This window comes from Hoplias malabaricus, chromosome 1 (assembly GCF_029633855.1).
Source record: "Hoplias malabaricus isolate fHopMal1 chromosome 1, fHopMal1.hap1, whole genome shotgun sequence".
Taxonomy (NCBI): domain Eukaryota; kingdom Metazoa; phylum Chordata; class Actinopteri; order Characiformes; family Erythrinidae; genus Hoplias; species Hoplias malabaricus.
Window position 1 is genome coordinate 21984881 of NC_089800.1, and position 21000 is coordinate 22005880.

General features: G+C 38.6%; 1 protein-coding gene across 1 annotated transcript in view; it reads left to right on the forward strand.

Annotated features, from left to right (window-relative positions):
- Nucleotides 1-1094: 1094 nt before the first annotated feature.
- Nucleotides 1095-21000, forward strand: part of prkd2 (protein kinase D2) — a 32396-nt gene continuing 12490 nt past the window's right edge. Inside the window, exons 1-7 of the mRNA XM_066655503.1 lie at nt 1095-1985; nt 17565-17703; nt 17912-18043; nt 18158-18354; nt 19120-19303; nt 20079-20150; nt 20314-20476. Coding sequence (XP_066511600.1) covers nt 1692-1985; nt 17565-17703; nt 17912-18043; nt 18158-18354; nt 19120-19303; nt 20079-20150; nt 20314-20476 — 1181 coding nt within the window. The 5' untranslated portion in view covers nt 1095-1691. The remainder of the gene's footprint in view (nt 1986-17564; nt 17704-17911; nt 18044-18157; nt 18355-19119; nt 19304-20078; nt 20151-20313; nt 20477-21000) is intronic.

Sequence of the window (21000 nt, forward strand, 5' to 3'; positions counted from 1 at the left end):
TGCCAAACTTTGTGATAGAAACCTTTCAAATAGGTATTTTATCAACTCAAGGCTGCACATAATGTACTGCACATATTCAGGAAATCTGGAAAATAAAAATCAGTCTATGGAGAGAAAGGCCTGTGAGTGACCTTCAATCCTTCAGACAGAATTTAATGAGAAGGTCACACTACTGTGATAAATATAGCCCCATGGGCTTGTGGGTACTTCAGAAAACTGTTGTAACGTCATACAGTCCACTGCTGCATCAAGAAAATAACTTATATTATGCAAAGAGAGAGTGATACATCAATGTCATGCAGAAATACTGGGCTCATATTTAAACTTGTTTTCAGAAAAAGCAGACATTGTGTTCTCTGTGTCAAAGGGATCTGACTTTTATCCGCAAAAGAGTGCTTGGTATTTCTACGGAAGTCCGTTTAATTTTAGCTGCAGAATGCAAGGCCTATTTCTGTACGTCTTATGGCCATGTGGCTTTGTGTGGACACAGAGTTTGTATCAAATGGCCTGCAATCTTTTTTAACTTCTTGGCATTTTTCCTCACATTGCTTGTATTTACCATTTCAGTGCTCTACAAAAAGTCTGTCAATATCCTGCTGAAATAAACACGGAAAAAACAGTACAAGAATAAAACATTTTTAAAATAATGCTAAATCACTGTCAGATCTGATGTTTTGGAATAAATATTTGCTACAATTTGTGTCATTCTGTTTAAACAAAGAGGGAGTTAGCCAGGCTGTTATGGGGCTATGAGTAAATACAAACAAACAAACAAACAAACAAAAAGACGTGAACAATTCAGCAACATTAGCCTTAACTGTAGCATCAGTTGAGGAACATTGAGTAAAAAGTAGCAATATCTGATCAAATTTCAGTTCTTCGGACCTTATTTATTTTGTCTGTGTAATTTCTTTTATAGCAGAAAGGGACTAGCGAAATAAACTGTAATACTGCGCGCTTTAACCCCGAAGAAAATAAAAGACGACTATTTTGTACGTGACAATACCTCCTACCTCTGATTGGCCGAGAGGCCTGTCCGTCACGCCATTTTCTCTCCGCACAGTTTGAGGCGGAGCCACGGGAAAGGGGCGTGTCTTCACTCGGTCTCAAGCTTAGCGCGTACTCGGTGTGGTTCAACTCGGTAAGAAACTGAAACACGGCTCGACTTGCAAAGCAAGCTTATCCAGGCTCTCTCTCTTGACTTCGTTATTTCCTGTACTCGGAGGCCATCTTGTACAGACAAGCTAAGAGCTTATTTTCTTTTTCTTATTCCTTATATGCTTTCCCCTTTCTCCCTTTGATGTGTTTCCTGCTAAAGTTCGGACTTTCTTACCTCCAAAGCGGCTTTGGCAGAGAAACGGAAGAAAATAAAGGGAGGGGGGGAGGCTTAAGAAAGCTGAGGAGGGGTCTTTGTTTTTGAAAGATGGGTTACAGCAGTTCGTTTACTCACCTCAACGCCATCTGAAATGAAAAGAGTGAAAGGGCGTATGTTATTTTGTAAATTGCGGAGAACGGAAGAAGCAAGAAGTTAAGCTTCCTGGAAAGGGGAGCTTTTTTCCCGTTCTAGAGGCAGAGTCTCACAGAGCAGGAGTTCTAGTCTTTACGAGGGAGCGGACTGAACGTGTTGGGGTTTACTCCTTACCCACGTAAGGTTATATTCACCCACTACCCCTCACTGACCGGTGCTCTTCATGATGGCCAATGGCAGCCCAGAGATGCCCTCAGGACTCCTGTCGCAGGTGTTTTTCCCCCCAGACTGCACTCCTCCTCCTGGGTCAGTGCTAACACAGCATGTCACCCCGGTTCCTTCGTCCCAGATCTCTGCACTGGACATGGCTCTGTCTCAGGGAGTCTGCGGTTCCTCCGCACCAGCCGGTGTCTCCTTCATCATACAGATTGGACTGACCCGAGAGTCTGTGTTGCTTCCACAAACAGCGGACCTTGCTTACGTCAAACAGGTGGCCTGCTCCATCGTGGACCAAAAGGTGGGTGTTCCACTTAATAATAATAATAATAATAATAACAATTCTGAGCTTAAACAGGATTTGTGAGTCCAGGGTTTGACTGGTTTGAAATCCTCTTAGTGTTTGGAGTGAATCAGTATTTTAATTCTTGTTTACTTGTTTATGTAAAACACTTATACACCATATTAGGCTGTGTTTTTGTGTTAAATGTGTCTTTTATTTAAATTTTTTTAATTCGATATATAGGCACAGATTTCGCTTTGAAATGTTGCTCAGGAAAGACATCACAGAGGAAAGTTTTAGGCACCTGTCCTGAAGAGTGTGATCTTTAGCACGGTTGGTTTAATCAGTAATAACTTGTAGGATAATGACAGTAATAGGCTGTGGTAGAGTGACTGACTGTTCAGTGATATTTATTTAATTTTGAAACTAGAGTGTAAAATGATAATGTGTTATTTGTATATTTTACAATCTGTCCAACACAATCATGGAAAAACAATGTAGAAAATAAGTAAAAGTGCGCTAACCAACTAATTTAGTATAGAGCCTCTTGAGTTTAAGGATTTAATATTCTCAGGATGAAAACAAGATTTCAGAATAAGGCTAGAGTCCATTACAAAATACATCTTTGTTTTGATTCAGTTGTTTGTGCGCACTGTAGCTGTGTTAGTTCTTGGTTTAAATATTTGACAATGTTTAATGAATGGAGTATTTTTTAAGGTGGGGATATAAGCATTTTTTTTTTTTGCCTATTAATTTTTTTAGGATTTCATAAACTGGAAAAGGTCATGAGATGTATTTATAAGATATTTGAATCTATTAATGAGACTTTGTGTTATTGACAGCTGCTTGGAGAGTGAACTTTGATTGTATGCCACCTCCCATTCTTATTGTTTATGTAATATTTATATGTGATTATATTTGATTTCGTTGATTCGTATCCACACATAAAAGGAAGGTGTCAACAGATATGACACAGATCTTTCTGCTTTCAAAACCGGATCATTTGGTGTCGTCTGTGACCCAAAAGATGATTATGAAGAGCTTTATTAATACGCTGCAAATGTAAGTTTCACTCAATCAAACAATTTCTTCTTTTTGTGTTTGTGAAACTGTAAAATTTCGATTGGGCCAAGTCTTGTTTAGGAGGATTAAAACTGAGTCCTGGGGTCGTGGGTTCAAGACTCACATCGGGTCACTGCCCTGAGGAGTTTGGTGTGCTCCCCCACAGCACAGAAACACACACTGGGAGGTGGACTGGCCGTGTGGGAGTGTCCACAGCTGTGACTTTATGTTTTGATGTGTAAGGATCCCACAATTATTTCTCACAATGTGTTTCTCCCCTGTGATCCATTGTCTGTGAAAGATTTCTCCAGGAATGTGTTAAAAAAATAGCAATGTGTCCATCATTTTCTATTAGATGCAGTCATCTTTTTAAAAACTAGAGATTTTAGTTCCTTTGTCTGTTCTTCTCAGCTCTGTTACTGAAGCTCTTTTTTAAAAACTCTCTCCTTGTCTCTGCTGTGTCTGTAGATTTATTAAAGAGTGTTAAACAACAGCCTGATTTCTCAGTGCGGCTGTTTCTCATGACTTACCGTTTTGGCCTGACACTTTATATTTGACATCAGGCAACAGCACAAAATGTGTGCTCTATCTATAGGTTTGTCCAAATAGTTTAAACTACCTTAAAACTTACAATAAACATGCCATTACATGGTACTGAAAATAAAAGACTAAATAACTAGCACTTGTTTGTTGTTTACTCCCTTCTTATAATTTGTGGTTAAGTCTGTGTTGAAGTTCGATATGTGTTAGAGGATTATATTATCCACTGCTTCACAACAGGAATGGCTTTGGGGACACTCCGTGTGAGTGGATAAGCAGAGGGTGTAGATGCTGGATTGAGACAAGGCCTCATTCTCAGATTCGCTTCACAAAATACCGTACAATGGGTGCTATATCAGTGGCGTTTTTAGAGACTGGCACTGCCCCACACCCAAAAGATTTTCATGCTTCATTTAGCTCTGCTCTGAACCAAAAAAAAAAAAAGAAAAAACAAACATGCAGATTCTTTGTGGCAAACTGGTTCACACATCAAGGCCCACAGTCTGGCTATAGCACTTTTAATGAGAGGAAGTTGTGCTGTTTATTTTCAGTTCTCTGCTGCAGTCTAGGGGACCCATTTCCATGTGCAGTTTCAACAGTTCTGACCCTCAGCACACCCGATCCATCTCATGAAGATAATTGTATGCTGTATCATGTGCATTAGAGCATTGTTGGACCATCACAGTGGGGTTGAATACAAAGGCAATTGATATTCCACTGCAATAACTAAAGAGGTTCAACCAGAGCAGAACTGCACAATAGATTTCACACATTTCAAATATGAAGTCTATTATATGGATAAATCCATTTAAACTAGAATGTGTATAAAGCCCTGTTGGGATGGATGACCTGGCAAAATGTCATTTTTTTTTATCAGTAATGTTTATGTTGGATTTCCCCTGGATATGAATTGTGGGTGAAAATGGCTGGGAGTGGCTGCTTAGGAGTTTTTAGACTGTCGCCAGTATGGATGGGTTTTATTTAATTTTTTCATAATATCATAACATCTCAGAATGTTACCACAGTATACAGTATTACCTGGGGTTGGGGGGGGGGTGCACGCTCGGGCTACGTGAGCCTCATATCTGTGAGCACAAAGTTGAGTGAAGGGTTTTTAGCGCTGTGCAGTTCATTTTAGCACAGCTCAACTGTGCACCCCGACACGACATAAAAACCCATTTCTCAGAGAGCAAATTTCAGTTGGTGCTGGAGGAACAAAAATATTCTACACTGTTTAGCAGCATAGCTGTCCAGCTAACAGGCACTTGTGGTTTAGCACACCACAGCAGATGGTTTTGCCCCTTCCGCACCCTCCCTGTGGCTCTCTTAAATGCGCATGAATGAACTTAACTTAGTCAGACACAGAACAGAAATTTGACACACCACACACATAATTTTGAAGCTTTTTTGAGATAGAGAGATCCAGATTTTTACATACTGCGGTGTATGGTATTAACATTGTACTGCACAACCCTAGTCACAAGTGTTCCGAGAACAGCCCACCAGAGAAAAACGTCCTGTCCTGAATGACCCTAACACTCAATGACCTTATTTTCTAGGCCTTCAAAATAGATGGTGGGTGATAAGATGGCTACTATTTTGTCCAAATCCTACATATAGAGAAGAGACATTTGTTTTTTTAGGTCATTTTGTGGATTTGAGTGTGGCCCATTGTTGAGCAGCTGAGCTTAGACTTGTTCCTGAACTTCACTGACTGACTTCTCCAGCCCCACCATTCCTGAGAAAACCCCACACAAAACTCCTTTACCCCAGGATACGATGGAATATGCACCCACATGTCAACTTACATGGATTTAATATATCCTTTTAACCGCTCATTGTACAGTAGGTCAGAAAAATGACTGAAATAGTTTATTTGGACAGGATAACTACTATCCTATAACAATGTGATATTAAAATGACTAAATCTTTAGTAGAAGGCCACTGAGTAGCATAGAGAGTAAAGTTCAGTTGTGTGTGTGGTTTGGAACATAGCGTTATTCAGCCCCTGCCACAAGTTTTAACATTTAACTTTTAAATGGGAATGTGAATAAGGAGCTGGTAAAAACGTAGACTTAGCATTGCATGTATAAGCAAAGTGTGTGTTTGTGTCTTATGTAAGATATAAACTTGATCTGAGCAAAAACAGCAGTAAAATAAATAGGAAATCTGTTAATTCTTTAAGCAAGGCTGAATCTGTCTGAATACGGGTTGCTTAGCTTAAAGAAGTAGTTTTAATGTCAGACTTTGTACACAGAAAACACAGAGTCCAACTGCAAAGTAGCCATTTGCTTGTTTACATTTCTATTGAATGGGTCAGATATCACTTTTCCACAAATGAACTCGGTTCCTCAAGAGCTTAAGGTCTGTGACAAGCTTTCATCAAATTACCACAAGGATCAAGCACTGCAGCACCATTCACATGTTGGCGTTTTTTCTTAGTTCTCTTCATTTGCCGTCCTTGTTTTTGCGGAGTACTCTTATTTCACCACACGTTTTGTACCCATTTATCACAGTTTAACCTTGTCTTTGTGCTCTTACATAGACCTAGGCCGTGCTGTTATTGGAGATGAGGTGGATTGGTAGGCACAGATGTGCACACACACTGGAAAATTAAATTTTTCTTAATGTCCCATAAAAAAAGCGCATGTTTTTCCAATTGCAGTAAAAGAGTAAATATATCTGTGTACTGTAATGTATCCATGTGTTTTAGTGAGTTTTCTTCTATCTCACTTTGACACACTTGTATGGATGCAGTGTGGGTTTGCACACTTTCATTTTGTATTTGAATAAAGGTTGAGTATTTGACTATTCAAAGGAATGACCACTCATGCATGAGTATTAAAAGGAAGTTAAAGAAAGTATAGGACAAAAAGCATGCAGCTTTTCATAGAATTTCATAGAGGAAGTGTGCCTTTTTCCTCAGGTCTCAGACCAGTTATGTAGTTTCACCCTGAGCTTTCATGATTTGAATACATTCTGGGGAAGACAGCGTGTAGTATGTAAAGGCACTTAAAAAAATGAATTTGAAAAAGTTGCTTGTGCTTTTAAGGCATACATTTAACACTATTTGATGTTATGTTGTACACGGGTATTGCGTGTTTATAAAAACACATTTTTTAATTTCTAATATTTATTATTGTTCATTGGCTCTGATGAAGAACTATTTAAATATTCCACACACATTCCTTTAATCAATTCTCTTGAGGTGTATTTTAACAGCAGGATAAGTCTAAAATCTAAACGGTATACTGAGAGTAGAGCTGCAAGAACATGAATACAATTTTGAAAAGTGTGAAGTCAGGAAATATTTTAAAGTCCATGTATGTGTACCACTGGTACATTCAGGTGAGCATCCTGAGGTAGTATACAGATCACATCTAAAAATGTACTACATTCACTGAAAAAGTAATTATTGAATGCTTGAAAGGCTAAAGTTTGCATGTGTAAATTACACAGTCTGTTTCAGAGTTTTCACAATTTTGTTTAAATTAAATAAATTTTTGCATTAACTATGATTTTAAAAATTAATTTAGGCAACTTATAATTTTTGAACTTAAAGGAACAATATGTAGTATTTATACCTTAACATTACAGCTTCTAGATGATTGTGATGTTCCACGGAGCTGCAGTGGGGAGAATAGAGGTCCTCTGCTGGTTACTGCACTAATCAAATTCTGAATCACAGGGCGGAGGACTCACAAATCTCATGGGTGTTTACCTCGCTACAATAAGAATCTACTTTGGTATTCCTGGTACGGAGGTTATATGGTAGAGGGAGCAAGGAGGAGAAAGAGAGAGAGAGAGAGAATGAGCGGCCGTACACGAGTTAGTACTGGACTGAATTTACACAGTAGAGTGAGCTCTAACAGACCTGAGGACACAATGTGGAGTAATAAATAACTTGCACTGTAACTTCCTTCATGTGTTGCGGTGCTAGTTAGTGATAGCTTTGTTGACAATGTGTTATAATAAGTTTGTGAGAGTCACTGAGCAGTGAGTGGTTTGCAGCTGCTAACTTTAGCCGGATTAGCTCACTTTTTCGTGTTAGACACTGATTCTGGTAGTAAGTGCTTTTCTCCAGTTGCTGTGTGGATTAAACGACTGAAGTTACACTTTGTGTCTGTGGAACCCAAGCTTCATTGAGGACAGGGTTATAATCCGGTTCTGAGAGTCACTGATAAATGAGGGCGAGTGCTAGCACCTGCTAACTTTAGCCAGGTTAGCTCAGCTATTAGCATTGGACATCGATTCTGGCAACAAGTGCTTTACTATCGGTTGCTGTGGTTATAACAGCTAGTGAACCACCAAAGTTACACTTTATGGTTGTAATAACATGGACCAGTTTGATATGTGTGATTTTTTAACACGGACCAGAGTGATATGGGTTTTATCATGAAGTCAACATTATTTTATTCGATTACATACATTCCCCCGGATCAACATCAGCTGAAGCCCAGAGAGATGTTTGTAACTAAATATCACTGTGTGTGTGTGTGGGTGTCAATGAATGAAAGAAAGTGGGGTGTGTGTGTTTGTCTGTGAGAAAGAGACAGGGAAAGTGTGTGTTAGTAAAAGCCCAGAGAGCCGGTCATGTTTATATGAGAGAGAGAGATGAGTGTGAGGGATCATTCATGAATTACAGTCAGCAAAAAAAGCCAATTCTTACATTTTATTCCTTTAAAGATCTGAAGCAGAGCACATCCACAGTAAAGAATATTGCTTCCACATCCTAAGGAATGTCTTACAATGCTATCTTGAGGACCACAAAAGCAGGTAAACCATACAAACTGATGAAGAACTTTGTTTACCATTTGTCAAAGAGATGACAAGACCAAGTCCAAGTACTGTATCAAAATGGATGCTGAACCTGATATGTGCATGAAGCTCACTGATCTGGTCCCAACCACAGCACGGCTAGGGTCAGCACTAAATGCAGATGCCTATTGTTTATAAATATTGTGTGTGTGTGTGTGTGAGAGAGAGAGAGCGAGAGAGAGTTTCTGTGATATGACTCATTGGTGGTACTTGGTGGTTTTGGTTTGAAAATGGGTGATTCTTGGTTTAAAATGTTTGAGAACCTCTGCTGTAGTGAATTGTGACGACTGTTACTTTGGTCAGAAGCAGTCGCTCAGCACTGAGAGTTCAACAGAAATAATGTGTTTGCTTTTTTAAGACCAACTATAAATGGATGGATATCTCTGCTCTTGGCTCAACATTTAGGCTTCAGTGTTTTCTTCATATCACACTGTGTGTATTAGTGACTAATAAATAGTCTTAAAAAGATTACATGCTGGTATTTGCACCTGTCAGTATAAGCAGAAGGATTTAAGTGGAGGTGCTGACCGGTGGGATTGTAACTTAGGTTTGGGATTGACGTGTTTGAATGTAATGCTCTCTCACTGTGTCCTGCTGTATTAAAACAGGCCTAGCAGCAGATTCGTGGCCCAGGGATCACTGAGGCATTCCTATTGGCTTACCTGCCCTCTTGCTTCAGCTGGCTGGGTCACAAAAGCCCATTTCAGTGCAGTAAATTAATGCCTTTCAGTGCCTTTCATTACCCCTCCCCCTCAACCGTGTCTCTTCTTGCTCTTTTTCACCTCTCATGTTCCCATTCCCAAGAATAAAAGGGGTTCTTTGTTTGTGGAATTTGGTCGTAGGTAGCACATAACTTGAAAGTGTCTGTTAAATTCCCTCTAATTCTGTATTTTTTAGTGAAATCAAGAGATTTTATGACTTATCTTTTGAATCTGGATTTATCCAACTTCTGCAAACTTTTGCAAAAACAAAGTCCCTGATTTTCTAAATTTTGGTATAGTACTCACAAAATTTAATGTAAAGCAACTTTGAAGCGAGAAAATGCTTGTGAGAATGTATCAGAAATCACCATTTAAAGTAACACTAGGTAAGATTTGGGTTTTTTGAAAAAAAGCTTCCATTAGTTTAATTACATTTTCATAGCCCTGTGCTGAAATCAGTGGGGAGGGGGAATGGTTTCCTAGGCTTTTCCACAAGTTACGTAGTGCAGTTTCTGCAGTACTGAGACCACAGTAGCGACCACAGAGGCTCTATTCTCCCTATTACAGGTCAGTGGAGCATCACAATGATTTTGAAGCTGTAATTTTTCGGTAAAAATATTACCTAGTGTTCCTTTAATTTCATAAAGATTCTTTTAACATCGATCACCCATGTGCCCTATAATCTTTACTTGTCCTACAAACATGCTTTAAAGTAAGTCCACGTGTCTTTAAGGAAACCTTTCTTCCACATACATCTCACATCATACCAGAGGATTGGTTCTGGCCCACAGTTCAGTATTAGGGCATTGAGTGTGTTAACATTAGGCTCATGAGTGGCTGCTTCAAAGCATTTAATTCTGTTATCAGTTTTGTAGTATAGGGCTGGACGATACTGCCAACATTTATATCACGATATATTATATATAGTTTCTGTCGATACGATTTCCAAAATTGATGTGAACAATATAAAAAGAGACAGAAAAATTGACAAGAAAAAAGCATAGTATCACTGACAAACCTAAACCTATTGGCTTTGTCATTTATTCATATTTTTAAACTAAATATAAGTTATGGTTGAGGGGGAGGGGAAATGAAAAACAATAAATTAAGTGCTGAACTAATGACAGCGCCCTCTAATGACCGTTAGTCAGTGACGGACGTTGTAAATAATGTGTACTGGAATATTGAAAATGTGTTTAAAAATCACATCACTGTTATTGAAACAGTTTTCGATTATCGAATATTGCGATAAATATTGATATTTATATGTACGTATTTTTGAATTATTTAATCTCCTATTCTAAATTTGATTTGTTTTCTTTTTTGTAGGATGAGGATTATAATATTTTGCCTCTAATTAAAGCTTTCCTAGTTTCCCCTACTGGTGTAAGGATGTCCATCCTATTTTGATGTAATTATCAAACTCAGGATCTTGTAGCATGGGTGTATTGTGAGTGTTATTAACTATGGAATAAACAGTGAAATATATTGATTACTTTAGTCAGTTTCAAGTTATTTCTGATAAAATGTCTAGCTTCCGAGAGCCCTGAATTTTCACACCAACATCGTCTAGAATTTACTCAGAATGGTGGAGAGAGAGAAAGGACAACCAGTGAGCATGTACTGTTTCTTGATGAGACTGGTTGGAGCTGACGTGAGTTCTGTAGTAACTCGCCACTCCGTATAATTTCTGGTGAGCAGGAAAGCGTCTCAGACGGGTGGTCTTCCAGTTCTGTCAACCAAGAGCAGAAAGCTGAGGCTGCGGTGAGAAAAGGCTCAACAAACCTGGACCGAGCTGAAGACTGGAAACAGCCTGGTCTGTTGAAGCTTGATTTTGCCGAGACAAACAGATGGTAGTCGGTGGCAGATTAAGGTATTCAGGCGCCCCTGGGAAACGTTTTGAATTTCCTCCTCTCAAAAGTCTCCCTCTCACTTACACACACACACACTCAAACACACCAAACTTGCAAACATTAGTTCTATTTACCAGCACACTGAAAAGAGGATCAAGAAAAAATGATGCTACTTCTAGATGAAATGAAAAAACCAAATGACAATATTCATATCCTGTGTGTGTGTGTGTGTGTGTGTGTGTGTGCATACACTAATGCCTGCAATGTACACAATTATAGTAATACAGCTGATAGACCAGTAAAGAGCATATCTGCACACTGATTATTTAATAAACATTGGCAACCAACCACACACTAGATAAGGCCTCAGCTGAGGTCTACCTACAGAGAACATGCTTGGGTAGATATTCAAGTATAAAACAAGTTACCACAGCCAGTTATGACTAACACACACACACACACACACACACACACAATGGTACTTTCTACCATTTAGAATGTTTTCTCCTTGCAGAGAATGTTTTATTGAGCAGGTGAAATCTGATTCACAAAGAATGTCCTAATGTACTGATATCAGGACCAGGTGATTCAGTTTGCTTTTGTCCAAATTTGCCCTCAATATATTTTTCACCAGCCTCAGTTTTATAAAAAAAGACCATTTTCTTTATAAAGGAGTGCTGAAGTCAAAGACTCAACCAAATCAGAAGTGCATTAGTCCAAAGCTACTGCCTGAGTTTTTTTTTTTTTTTTTTTTTTTTGAAATTGTTGCAATAGTTTGTTCCACGTGTTGCACAGAAAAGCATGTTCTAGGTTTTCCACTTTTGGTTGAGTGCTCTGACTTCATCACGAGCTGAAAGACTCTGGTCTGATTGTGTGTGTGAGAACCATGTAGAAAAACCTGCCACAATAAGAAACAAGAAACATTAGGGGCGTGATTTTGTAAAAATCTCTTAAGCTGGAAATGACATTGTTTGATATTTAAAATGAAGCAGTCACTATAGCCTTCTTCAATTTATTATTTCTGAAATTATTCTAGAAAATTATATTATTCATTCATTGTCTGTAACCCTTATTCAGTTCAGGGCGGTGGTGGGTCCGGAGCCTACCTGGAATCATTGGGCACAAGGCAGGAACACACCCTGGAGGGGGCACCAGTCCTTCACAGGGCAACACACACTCACACCTACGGACACTTTTGAGTCTCCAATCCACCTACAAATTATCTGAGCGCTACATTAATATATATACGTTTGTGAGATTATACATTGCTACAAATTTATTTATTTATTATTATTATTATTATTATTATTATTTTCATTTAACTGTGAGGTCTGCTTTTACGTTTTTCTTGTTTGTGCTACCTTCCTTATCAAACTCAGATTTACAGATTTCTTCTACTAATAACAGGCCAGTTCTGGATTTCTTTACATTTTGCATATCCACATTTGACTGTGGCAGGCATGGTTTGCAAATGCAAATTGATCCTGTCAAACAGTGTGTTTTGCAAATACAGGTTGTGACATTAGCTTTAATACCTGTATCAGTCTGAGACAGTGTTGTTGTTTTTTCTTTAATTTAGAGAACAAAATTGAATCAGTGTAATGAAAAAAATTGCTTGTATTATTATTATGTTTTATATTCAGTTTCGTCAGGTGCTATGGCTTAAAATATCCGATCACACAAAACAAGAGGAGAACAATGGACACAGACACAGTACAAATAACACTGAAAATGAACAGGCATGACTTATCTGCTCAGTCCAATAACGTGCTGAACTTTTAAAAGGTTAGCCCAGCTGTAAGTTGTACTTACATAAATTAAAGAGAGAAAATAGCTGATATATACAGCACTAGTCAAATGTTTGGACACGCCCACTCGGGGAGGGTTTCCTTTGTTTTCATGTTGTAAATGTACCGCACCAGTCAAAAGTTTGAACAACATCTCTGTCAATGGTTTCTCTTTGTTTTGTTTTGTTTATTATTATTTTCTCCATTGTAAATGAATGTGGAAGACATTTAAAACTATGAAGGAACACACATGGAATTATGTAGTGAACAACAAAGTGTTAAAGAAAGCAGAATATATTTTATAATTTAGACTCTTCACAGGAGCCCCCTGTTGCTTTTTTTTTACTGTACTTCAGCACCTAAAAGAATGTATACAAAAACAATCACACAGTAGAAAGTTGCATTGAACTGTATTAAACTCATAAAAGCTGGTATTGTACTGATCAGAGATTTTTTAACACGTTGTGTTTGTAAAGTGGATAATTTCACAAAACCCTTAAGGAGGGCTGCACTGAGTGGGGGAATATCCTCATTAGGATTCCTCTGAGGAATGTTGTGATAGCAGTTACATTAAAATATGTTATATGCTAATGTCCAGACCAGTTCTGGTTGTTGTCATGTTGTAACTCCATTTTATAAATAAGCTAAGTTCCGCCATTTAAAACTTAAGACACTGTTCTTGATCCAATAGGGAATAATTAAATGTAGCTCTTTGGATATCTGAAAGTTGCATGCTCACTTCTGCCTTTACATAACACATATTATGCAACAATAAAAGTTTTTGGATGGGCGGAGATAGCAGTGTAAAGCCCAAATATGATTTGAAACCCATCACTGCCACTGTTTTAAACACACACTGATGATATTTACCTGCAGTGTTTTCAGACTCAGTAACTAAGAAACAATATAGCGGACCGTGAGTTTGTATTTCACCACTCAAATACTATCTAATTTCACTGTAATTACACTGTGCAATTATGATTGTGCATCATACAATCCCTGACCATTTAGACATTAAAAAACCTGACCGTATTATTGTCTAGTTTTTGATCAGTAGAATAAAACAAGCAGTCATTTTGTGTAATATTTCTGTTCATTGTCCTCGTCACATTTGCGTGTTAAAGTCAAGCTCGTCTTTGTGCATTGTTGTATATTATATTTACTTTAGTTACTTTTAGAAGGCCATTTGTATAGGATTGAAATTGAAGTATTGTAATGAGATTATACACAGCTGTGCCAAACATATCTGTGACGATACTGTGGCTTGTCTCATTAATAAGTGTCAGCCTTTAAGGTCTTAGACTGTAGGAGAGTGTCAGGGCCCAGGGATATTTCACATTCCTGTTGTCTCTCTCATCTCTTCAGTACTGTGACGTCATGTAGGCTAAAAATAGTCTAGAGCACTCACACACTTGTTCCATCATGCACAAGCACAAAGGGCAGGAAAATTCCCACATCATTCCAAGTGGTTGTCTAGTGCTCAGGAGGATGTCATTATGCTGTCGTTGCCATGACTGCATGTCATTAAAGTTCTTTGTGAAATATGCATGGACTTTTTTTTTCCTTTCCTCATCACTCCCACCCCACGCAGTTGTTTTATACATTTATATTCACATTTTGTTTTGACCTACAAACACAGCTGATGTATAGGACAGAAAAAAGGTTGTATATTGTTCTGTCAGGCAGCTTTTGACTGTCATTTCTCGTATAGATACAGTCATGTCTAGTGTTTAACTTATCTTACTTGTAATGTTAGCTTTCTGATGCTGTTCAAACATCTTGTCCACACACATAAATAACAGTCTGGATTTCCCTTTTATTATCTACTATTTCTGTTTAAATATAGGTTGAGACATTTAATAATCACTGCATTCTCTTATTTTTGTATCACACACTATCTCAATTTTTCTGGAAATGGCTCTAAACTCGTGTTGTAGGTGTGTGTCATGTTGGTAGCAGAATGTTCTTCATCATAAATTCTCATTTCTTGTGCCAGTTATTTTCTGCCAACACTGTAATTGCGTTAGAATGTTTGGCCGATTAATGCAGGCCTTAAGCTGGGTTCACATTTGAATGGCCCTTTGTTTTGGTTTATAATATACTTTGTAAATAAAAAAATTACAGAGAACCATGAATATGTTCAAAACCTTTGCTTTTGTGGCACATCAAGTCTTCAGACTGTTTCTTTGGTCTAAACGTAATGACTGAATTTCCATGCAAGTTTTTGAAATAGTCTGTTTTCTGTCTTTATTCATTTTTAATCTTGGCGCAGATGTCAGTGTGTATTTTAGAGCTGCTGCAGTCATCTGCCTTCTTTCGTTGCTGTCATCATTTGATCTCAACCTCAACCCGTCCACTCCAACTCACAGAGCAGAAAACACTCTGGTTGTAACTTATTCTTTTTACTGCATCAAACGCAGTGGTGTTTTGTTCACAATGTAAATGAAGTTTATAGGGGACTTATGTACACCACAAATCCTTTAGAACAATGATCACACCTTGGTGCATAAATTAAGTAGAAAGTATTAAGAGTAGAAGTGTTCAAGTTTATGGGCGGCATAGTGTAGCAGCAGGTAGTGTCTCTGTCACAGCTCCAGGATCCTGGAGGTTGTGGGTTCGAGTCCCGCTCTGAGTGACTGTCTGTGAAGGTCAGGCTCTGTGTCTGCGTGGGTTTCCTCCGGGTGACTGTCTGTGGGGAGTGTGGTGTGTTCTCCCTGTGTCTGCGTGGGTTTCCTCCGGGTGACTGTCTGTGAGGAGTGTGGTGTGTTCTCCCTGTGTCTGCGTGGGTTTCCTCCGGGTGACTGTCTGTGAGGAGTGTGGTGTATTCTCCCTGTGTCTGCGTGGGTTACCTCTGGGTGCTCTGGTTTCCTCCAACGCTCCTAAAACACACATTGGTAGGTGGATTGGAGACTCAAAAGTGTTCGTAGGTGTGAGGGTGTGAGTGAATGTGTGACTGTGTATTGCCCTGTGAAGGACTAGTGCCTCCACCAGGGTGTGTTCTTGCCTGGATAAGGGTTACAGACAATGAATGAATGTACTTAAGTATCAGAATTAAATGTATCATGATTTACTAAGGCTCCAACGTCCTGTTATCATTTCTGTAACAAAATTCTTGATTAATCGACTAATTTTAAGTAAAATAAATTACTTCGGAGTCACTCTTGTTTCAATATTATTTCACCACAATGTCATTAATTATTCTGACTCTGATGTCTATTAAAAGTATAAAGCATTAAACACTGAGGCAAACTCTGTCCATCAGGTAGAACCCATCTGCTGTGAAATTATGATTTGTGAAGAGTTTTGGTTTAAGATTTATTGGCAACTTAGTTACAGCTTTAAATGTAATAATAAATTTCACAGTAAAGATGTGTGATGAGGCCAGGTTCAGATTCTCCTCCGTCCTTGTGTCACACGCTCTCCCGCTGATGCTGGACGCTGCTGCGCTGACACTGACCTGGAGAGGTGCTCTGTCTTGGCCCAGCCTCTTTAACACAGCGCTGGAACATGACTGGTGCCATTACTCTCTTGTGTAACCAGTTACACTTACTTCATTACTATCCACCAAATATCATATTTTAAATCCTCTTTTAGTTTCTCATATTATTAAGGGACCGGATGTATCCGTTCAGGAATGCAGTGCTCTCATGCAGTACGATTTAAGCTTAGATTGACATTGCTTTTTTAATGACCTCTAATCTACACCAGTCTGAGCTTCAGTATGGAACCCACACACAATGCACTGTCAGGGCATATGCAGGTGGTGTGCTGTTGCTTTTTGTTTTTCTGCTGTGTCATTAGTTAAAGTCATCATTTAAGTTATTTGAAGTCTTGGGGCTGATGATGTGCAAAGAAGTTGGCAAAAGAAAAGCAGGAAGAAAGGAAAGGGGAGGGCTTCCATAATTCATCAGAGTCGTAATAGGTGTAGCTGCAAAGAAAGACTGCACTAGAAACCTTATCTTGGCCACCACAAAGCTCTCATAGAAAAGTTGAAATGTGTCTAGGTAGAGCTTCTGGAAACAGAGATATGATCTCGCCAGATTCCCTCCAGTGCAGACCGGCATAGTAACGTGAACCTTTAGGACTGGATATACCGCCATATAACGTCTGTTTGAAAACTCCTCATGTAAGAAGGACAATGATAAAACAATATCTTTCAATGTGTTGTCATGAGTTGAGGGCTTGGGCAGTGTTGTTGTGCACAGAGACGAGGTAGAGATTTGTGGACTGGGCAGAAATGAAGTTTAATATTTAGTAACCCGTGTGCACGCAAAAATCTGTATTTATTATTATTGTTATTACTATTATTTAATTATTCCCACAAGCTAGTTGTCTATGTGACACAACACACGAAACAGGGCCAGCTCAGGCGTGAAGTTTATTAAACTCCACTTGGGCTGTGATAAAACAGAAAGGCAAAGCTGAAGGGACTCACTCCTTGGTGCCAGGTTTGTACCTGTTCCTCTTATTTTCTTGTTGTCATTTTGGCACGCAAGACTGCCACACTTGATTTTCTTACTGAAACGTCAGGTGATGGTGAGCTTGAAAGTTTCTTAGCACCACAGTGAGTGTCTCTAAGGCAGGCTCTCATGTCAACTTCTCAGTTCTATGCATGATTTGCTCTGAGGCTCATGTATCTACTACCTGCAGAGTGATATACAGCTGTCAGGCAGTCAACTGGATCAGTTACAGTACAGAAACACCCTACTGGAATTCCCCCAGAAACATTGCATTAATCTGCTGAACTTGTTGATAATACCTTTATATCATTGTCATGAAACAAATATTAATGTCTCTGTCTCTGTCTCTCTCTCTCTCTCTCTCTCTCTCTCTCAGTTTCCTGAGTGTGGCTTCTATGGGATCTATGACAAAATCCTTCTTTTTAAGCATGACACAGGCAGCAATAACATCCTGCAACTGGTCAAGGCTGCAAGCGATATCCAAGAGGGAGATTTGGTGGAGGTGGTGCTGTCTGGTGAGAAATATAGCTTTTTTTTTTTTTTTTTTTTTAAATGTAGTGTTTAAAAAAAAATGAAAGAAAAATGGCTGAGGCAATGTCTGGTGTTAGCAGCATTAAGAAGCTTTCCCAAAGATACATTATTATTAAAGTTGCTGTGAATATTATTAATATTAATATGTGCTATTTTTTCTGAATTTGTCACCTGTTTGCATCTTCCCTGCAGCGGCTGCTACTTTTGAGGATTTCCAGATTCGTCCTCATGCTTTAAATGTGCATTCATACCGTGCTCCTGCTTTCTGTGACCACTGTGGTGAGATGCTGTTTGGCCTTGTGAGACAAGGTCTCAAATGTGATGGTGAGAAGGAATAAAAATTCTTTTGCTGTTGTCTGTTTTTCTGTTAAAGTGCCTCTCACGTGTTTATCTCTCTCTTATTATATTTCCCCTTTCTTATGTTGATCTCATTTTCAGGTTGTGGTCTGAACTACCACAAACGCTGTGCTTTCAGCATTCCAAATAACTGCAGTGGGGCAAGAAAGAGACGGCTGTCAACTACGTCTCTAACCAGCAGCCAGTCTCTCCGTCTCTCTACCACCGAGTCTCTCAGCAGCATTAGCACGAGTACAAACTCAGAAGAGACCAACCTCATTCGTTCACACACTCAAATGGTAGAGCACATTGATGTACACATACACAGGGGTAGAATTTGTGTCTGTGTGTGTTTTAATTAATCCTTAAACTTTTGCTTTTTTTCCCCCCTAACAGCTGAAAGATTTTGTGGCTTAAGTGTAAAATATCGCATAATTTGACCTGGTTCGTGCTTCAAATCAAATATAAATCCTGTTTCCAGGAAATGGAGCATTTCTGCATAAAGTGAAATAAAACCAAGTATCTGTTAATTCCCTTTTATTTAACTGACAAAGATTCAAAGACTACATTTCACGTGTTTTGGTGAACCACCATGATTTTACAGTTTTGAATTTCATGTAAAAGGCATGTGACAAATTTAAAGTGAAACATGAATAGAACATTCACTTACAACATTTGGGAACAATCCACTGTAATCAGGAGTTTTATATATATTTTAAACCTCTGTTCATTGCACAAAATAACTGTGCTATAATAACATTTCAAAATCACCATGAATTTTGTGAATAATGTCAAGTAAAAAAAAATGTAATGCGTTCCTTAAATTTTATCCCCCAAATGTTTTGCTGAATATTCTAAAACATTAATAATCATCAGCAAATCCACCTCTCAGTCAGTCTCTCCCAGATCACATACTGCGCTACTGAGAGTAGGAGTAGCCTTTAGTCCGCTGTGCCACTCGGGAGCCCTGCTGCTGGTTTTTAAATTTTACAATGTACATCAAGAATGTTAAATCTTCACTTTTGAGTATTAATAGAGTAAATCTGATTTATTTATTTCTGTAGCCCCGAACTCCCAGTGAAGCACGACGATTTTACACTGGTCGACCTGTTCATTTGGACAAAATCCTGATGAGCAAAGTGAAAGTGCCACACACATTTGCAGTGCACTCCTACACACGGCCCACTGTCTGCCAGTTCTGCAAAAGGCTGCTCCGGGGCCTCTTCCGACAGGGACTGCAGTGTAAAGGTCTGATTCCTGATATCATATTTTTATAATCCGATTGTGAGTAATGGTTTATTTTAATTAACAATAGATATTCAGATTTAATTGGAAAAACCATGGTTACAAAAATGGCTTCAAAGTTGGTGCTGTTCAGTTCTGAATTGTTTATGGCATTTGTTGATGTAGAGCTGGGCGACGTGGCCAAAGTTTATATCATGATATATTTCTTAATTGTGATCGATACAATATAATTCCAATATTGTTACGAACAACATAAATGCCACAGTAAAACTGCCAAGAATATGACATCACTCTCAAAACACAAACATAATGGCTTTGTCAATATTAAGATTTAAACTAACTTTAAAACTTATTGCAGTGAACTGATGGCAGCGCCCTCTAATGGCTGTCAGTCAGTGACACGCTCTAAATAATGTGCATTGAAATATTGTCAATGGGTTTAAAAATCATACCATTGTTATTGAATATATGGATATTGAATTATTGTCCAGCTCTGTGCTGATGGGTGTTATCACGGAATTAAGAAATTAATAATATATGCACTTTGTATTGCATCCGCTTTTATGTGCATCACCTCAAATGAACAAATTAACCACTTTTATTTGTCTGTGTGTATAATTTAAACCCACTCTGTCTGTTTATAGTTAAATGTAAGTAATGTTCATCTAAAGATGATCAAGAACTGTTTTTGACCCTCGCATTGGAGTTAATTTTTGTTGTTTATGAATGTTTTCATGTTACAGTAATCACTTATGACTTTCCTTTTGTCCTTGTTCAGACTGCAAATTCAACTGTCATAAACGGTGTGCGTACAAAGTGCCCCATGACTGTCTCGGAGAAACTATTGTAGGTAATGAAACATTTGTGAAATTTGAAATCCTCCTGTGTATTTAATAAACGTGCGGTGCTAGAGCATCCTAGCATTTTATTTGACTCTTTTTTGACTTTTGTTTTAGCTCTATCTGTATCTCTCTATTCATCTCTGATCTTCTCTCTTGCTGGTTGTGTCACAGATATGTTGAGTCCAAGCACAGACACAGAGGTTCCGATGGATTACAGCAGTGAATACACTGATTCAGAAAAGTCCTCACTGATGGATGATTCAGATGAGGCCTGCAGTATTCCTGGCTCTTTTTCCCCTGACAACAACCAGGACGGAGCCAGTGGAGACCAGAGGTCAGCTGCTTGTATTTATGGATAGACACGCACACACATTTAGTCCAAACCTTGATTCTGGAAAAGTTGGTTCTTCTTCTTCTTCTTCTTCTTCTTGTCCTCCTCCTTCTTTTTCTTGTCCTCCTCCTCCTCCTTCTTGTCCTACTCCTTCTTCTTCTTCTTCTCCTTGTTCTTCTTCTCCTTGTTCTTCTTCTTCTTCTCCTTGTTCTTCTTCTCCTTGTTGTTCTTCTTCTTCTTCTCGTTGTTCTTCTTCTTCTTCTCCTTGTTGTTCTTCTTCTTCTTCTCCTTGTTCTTCTTCTCCTTGTTCTTCTTCTCCTTGTTCTTCTCCTTGTTCTTCTTCTCCTTGTTCTTCTTCTCCTTGTTCTTCTTCTCCTTGTTCTTCTTCTCCTTGTTCTTCTTCTCCTTGTTCTTCTTCTTCTTCTTCTTCTCCTTGTTCTTCTTCTTCTCCTTCTTCTTCTTCTTCTTCTTCTCCTTCTTCTTCTTCTTCTTCTTCTTCTTCTTCTTCTTCTTCTTCTTCTCCTTGT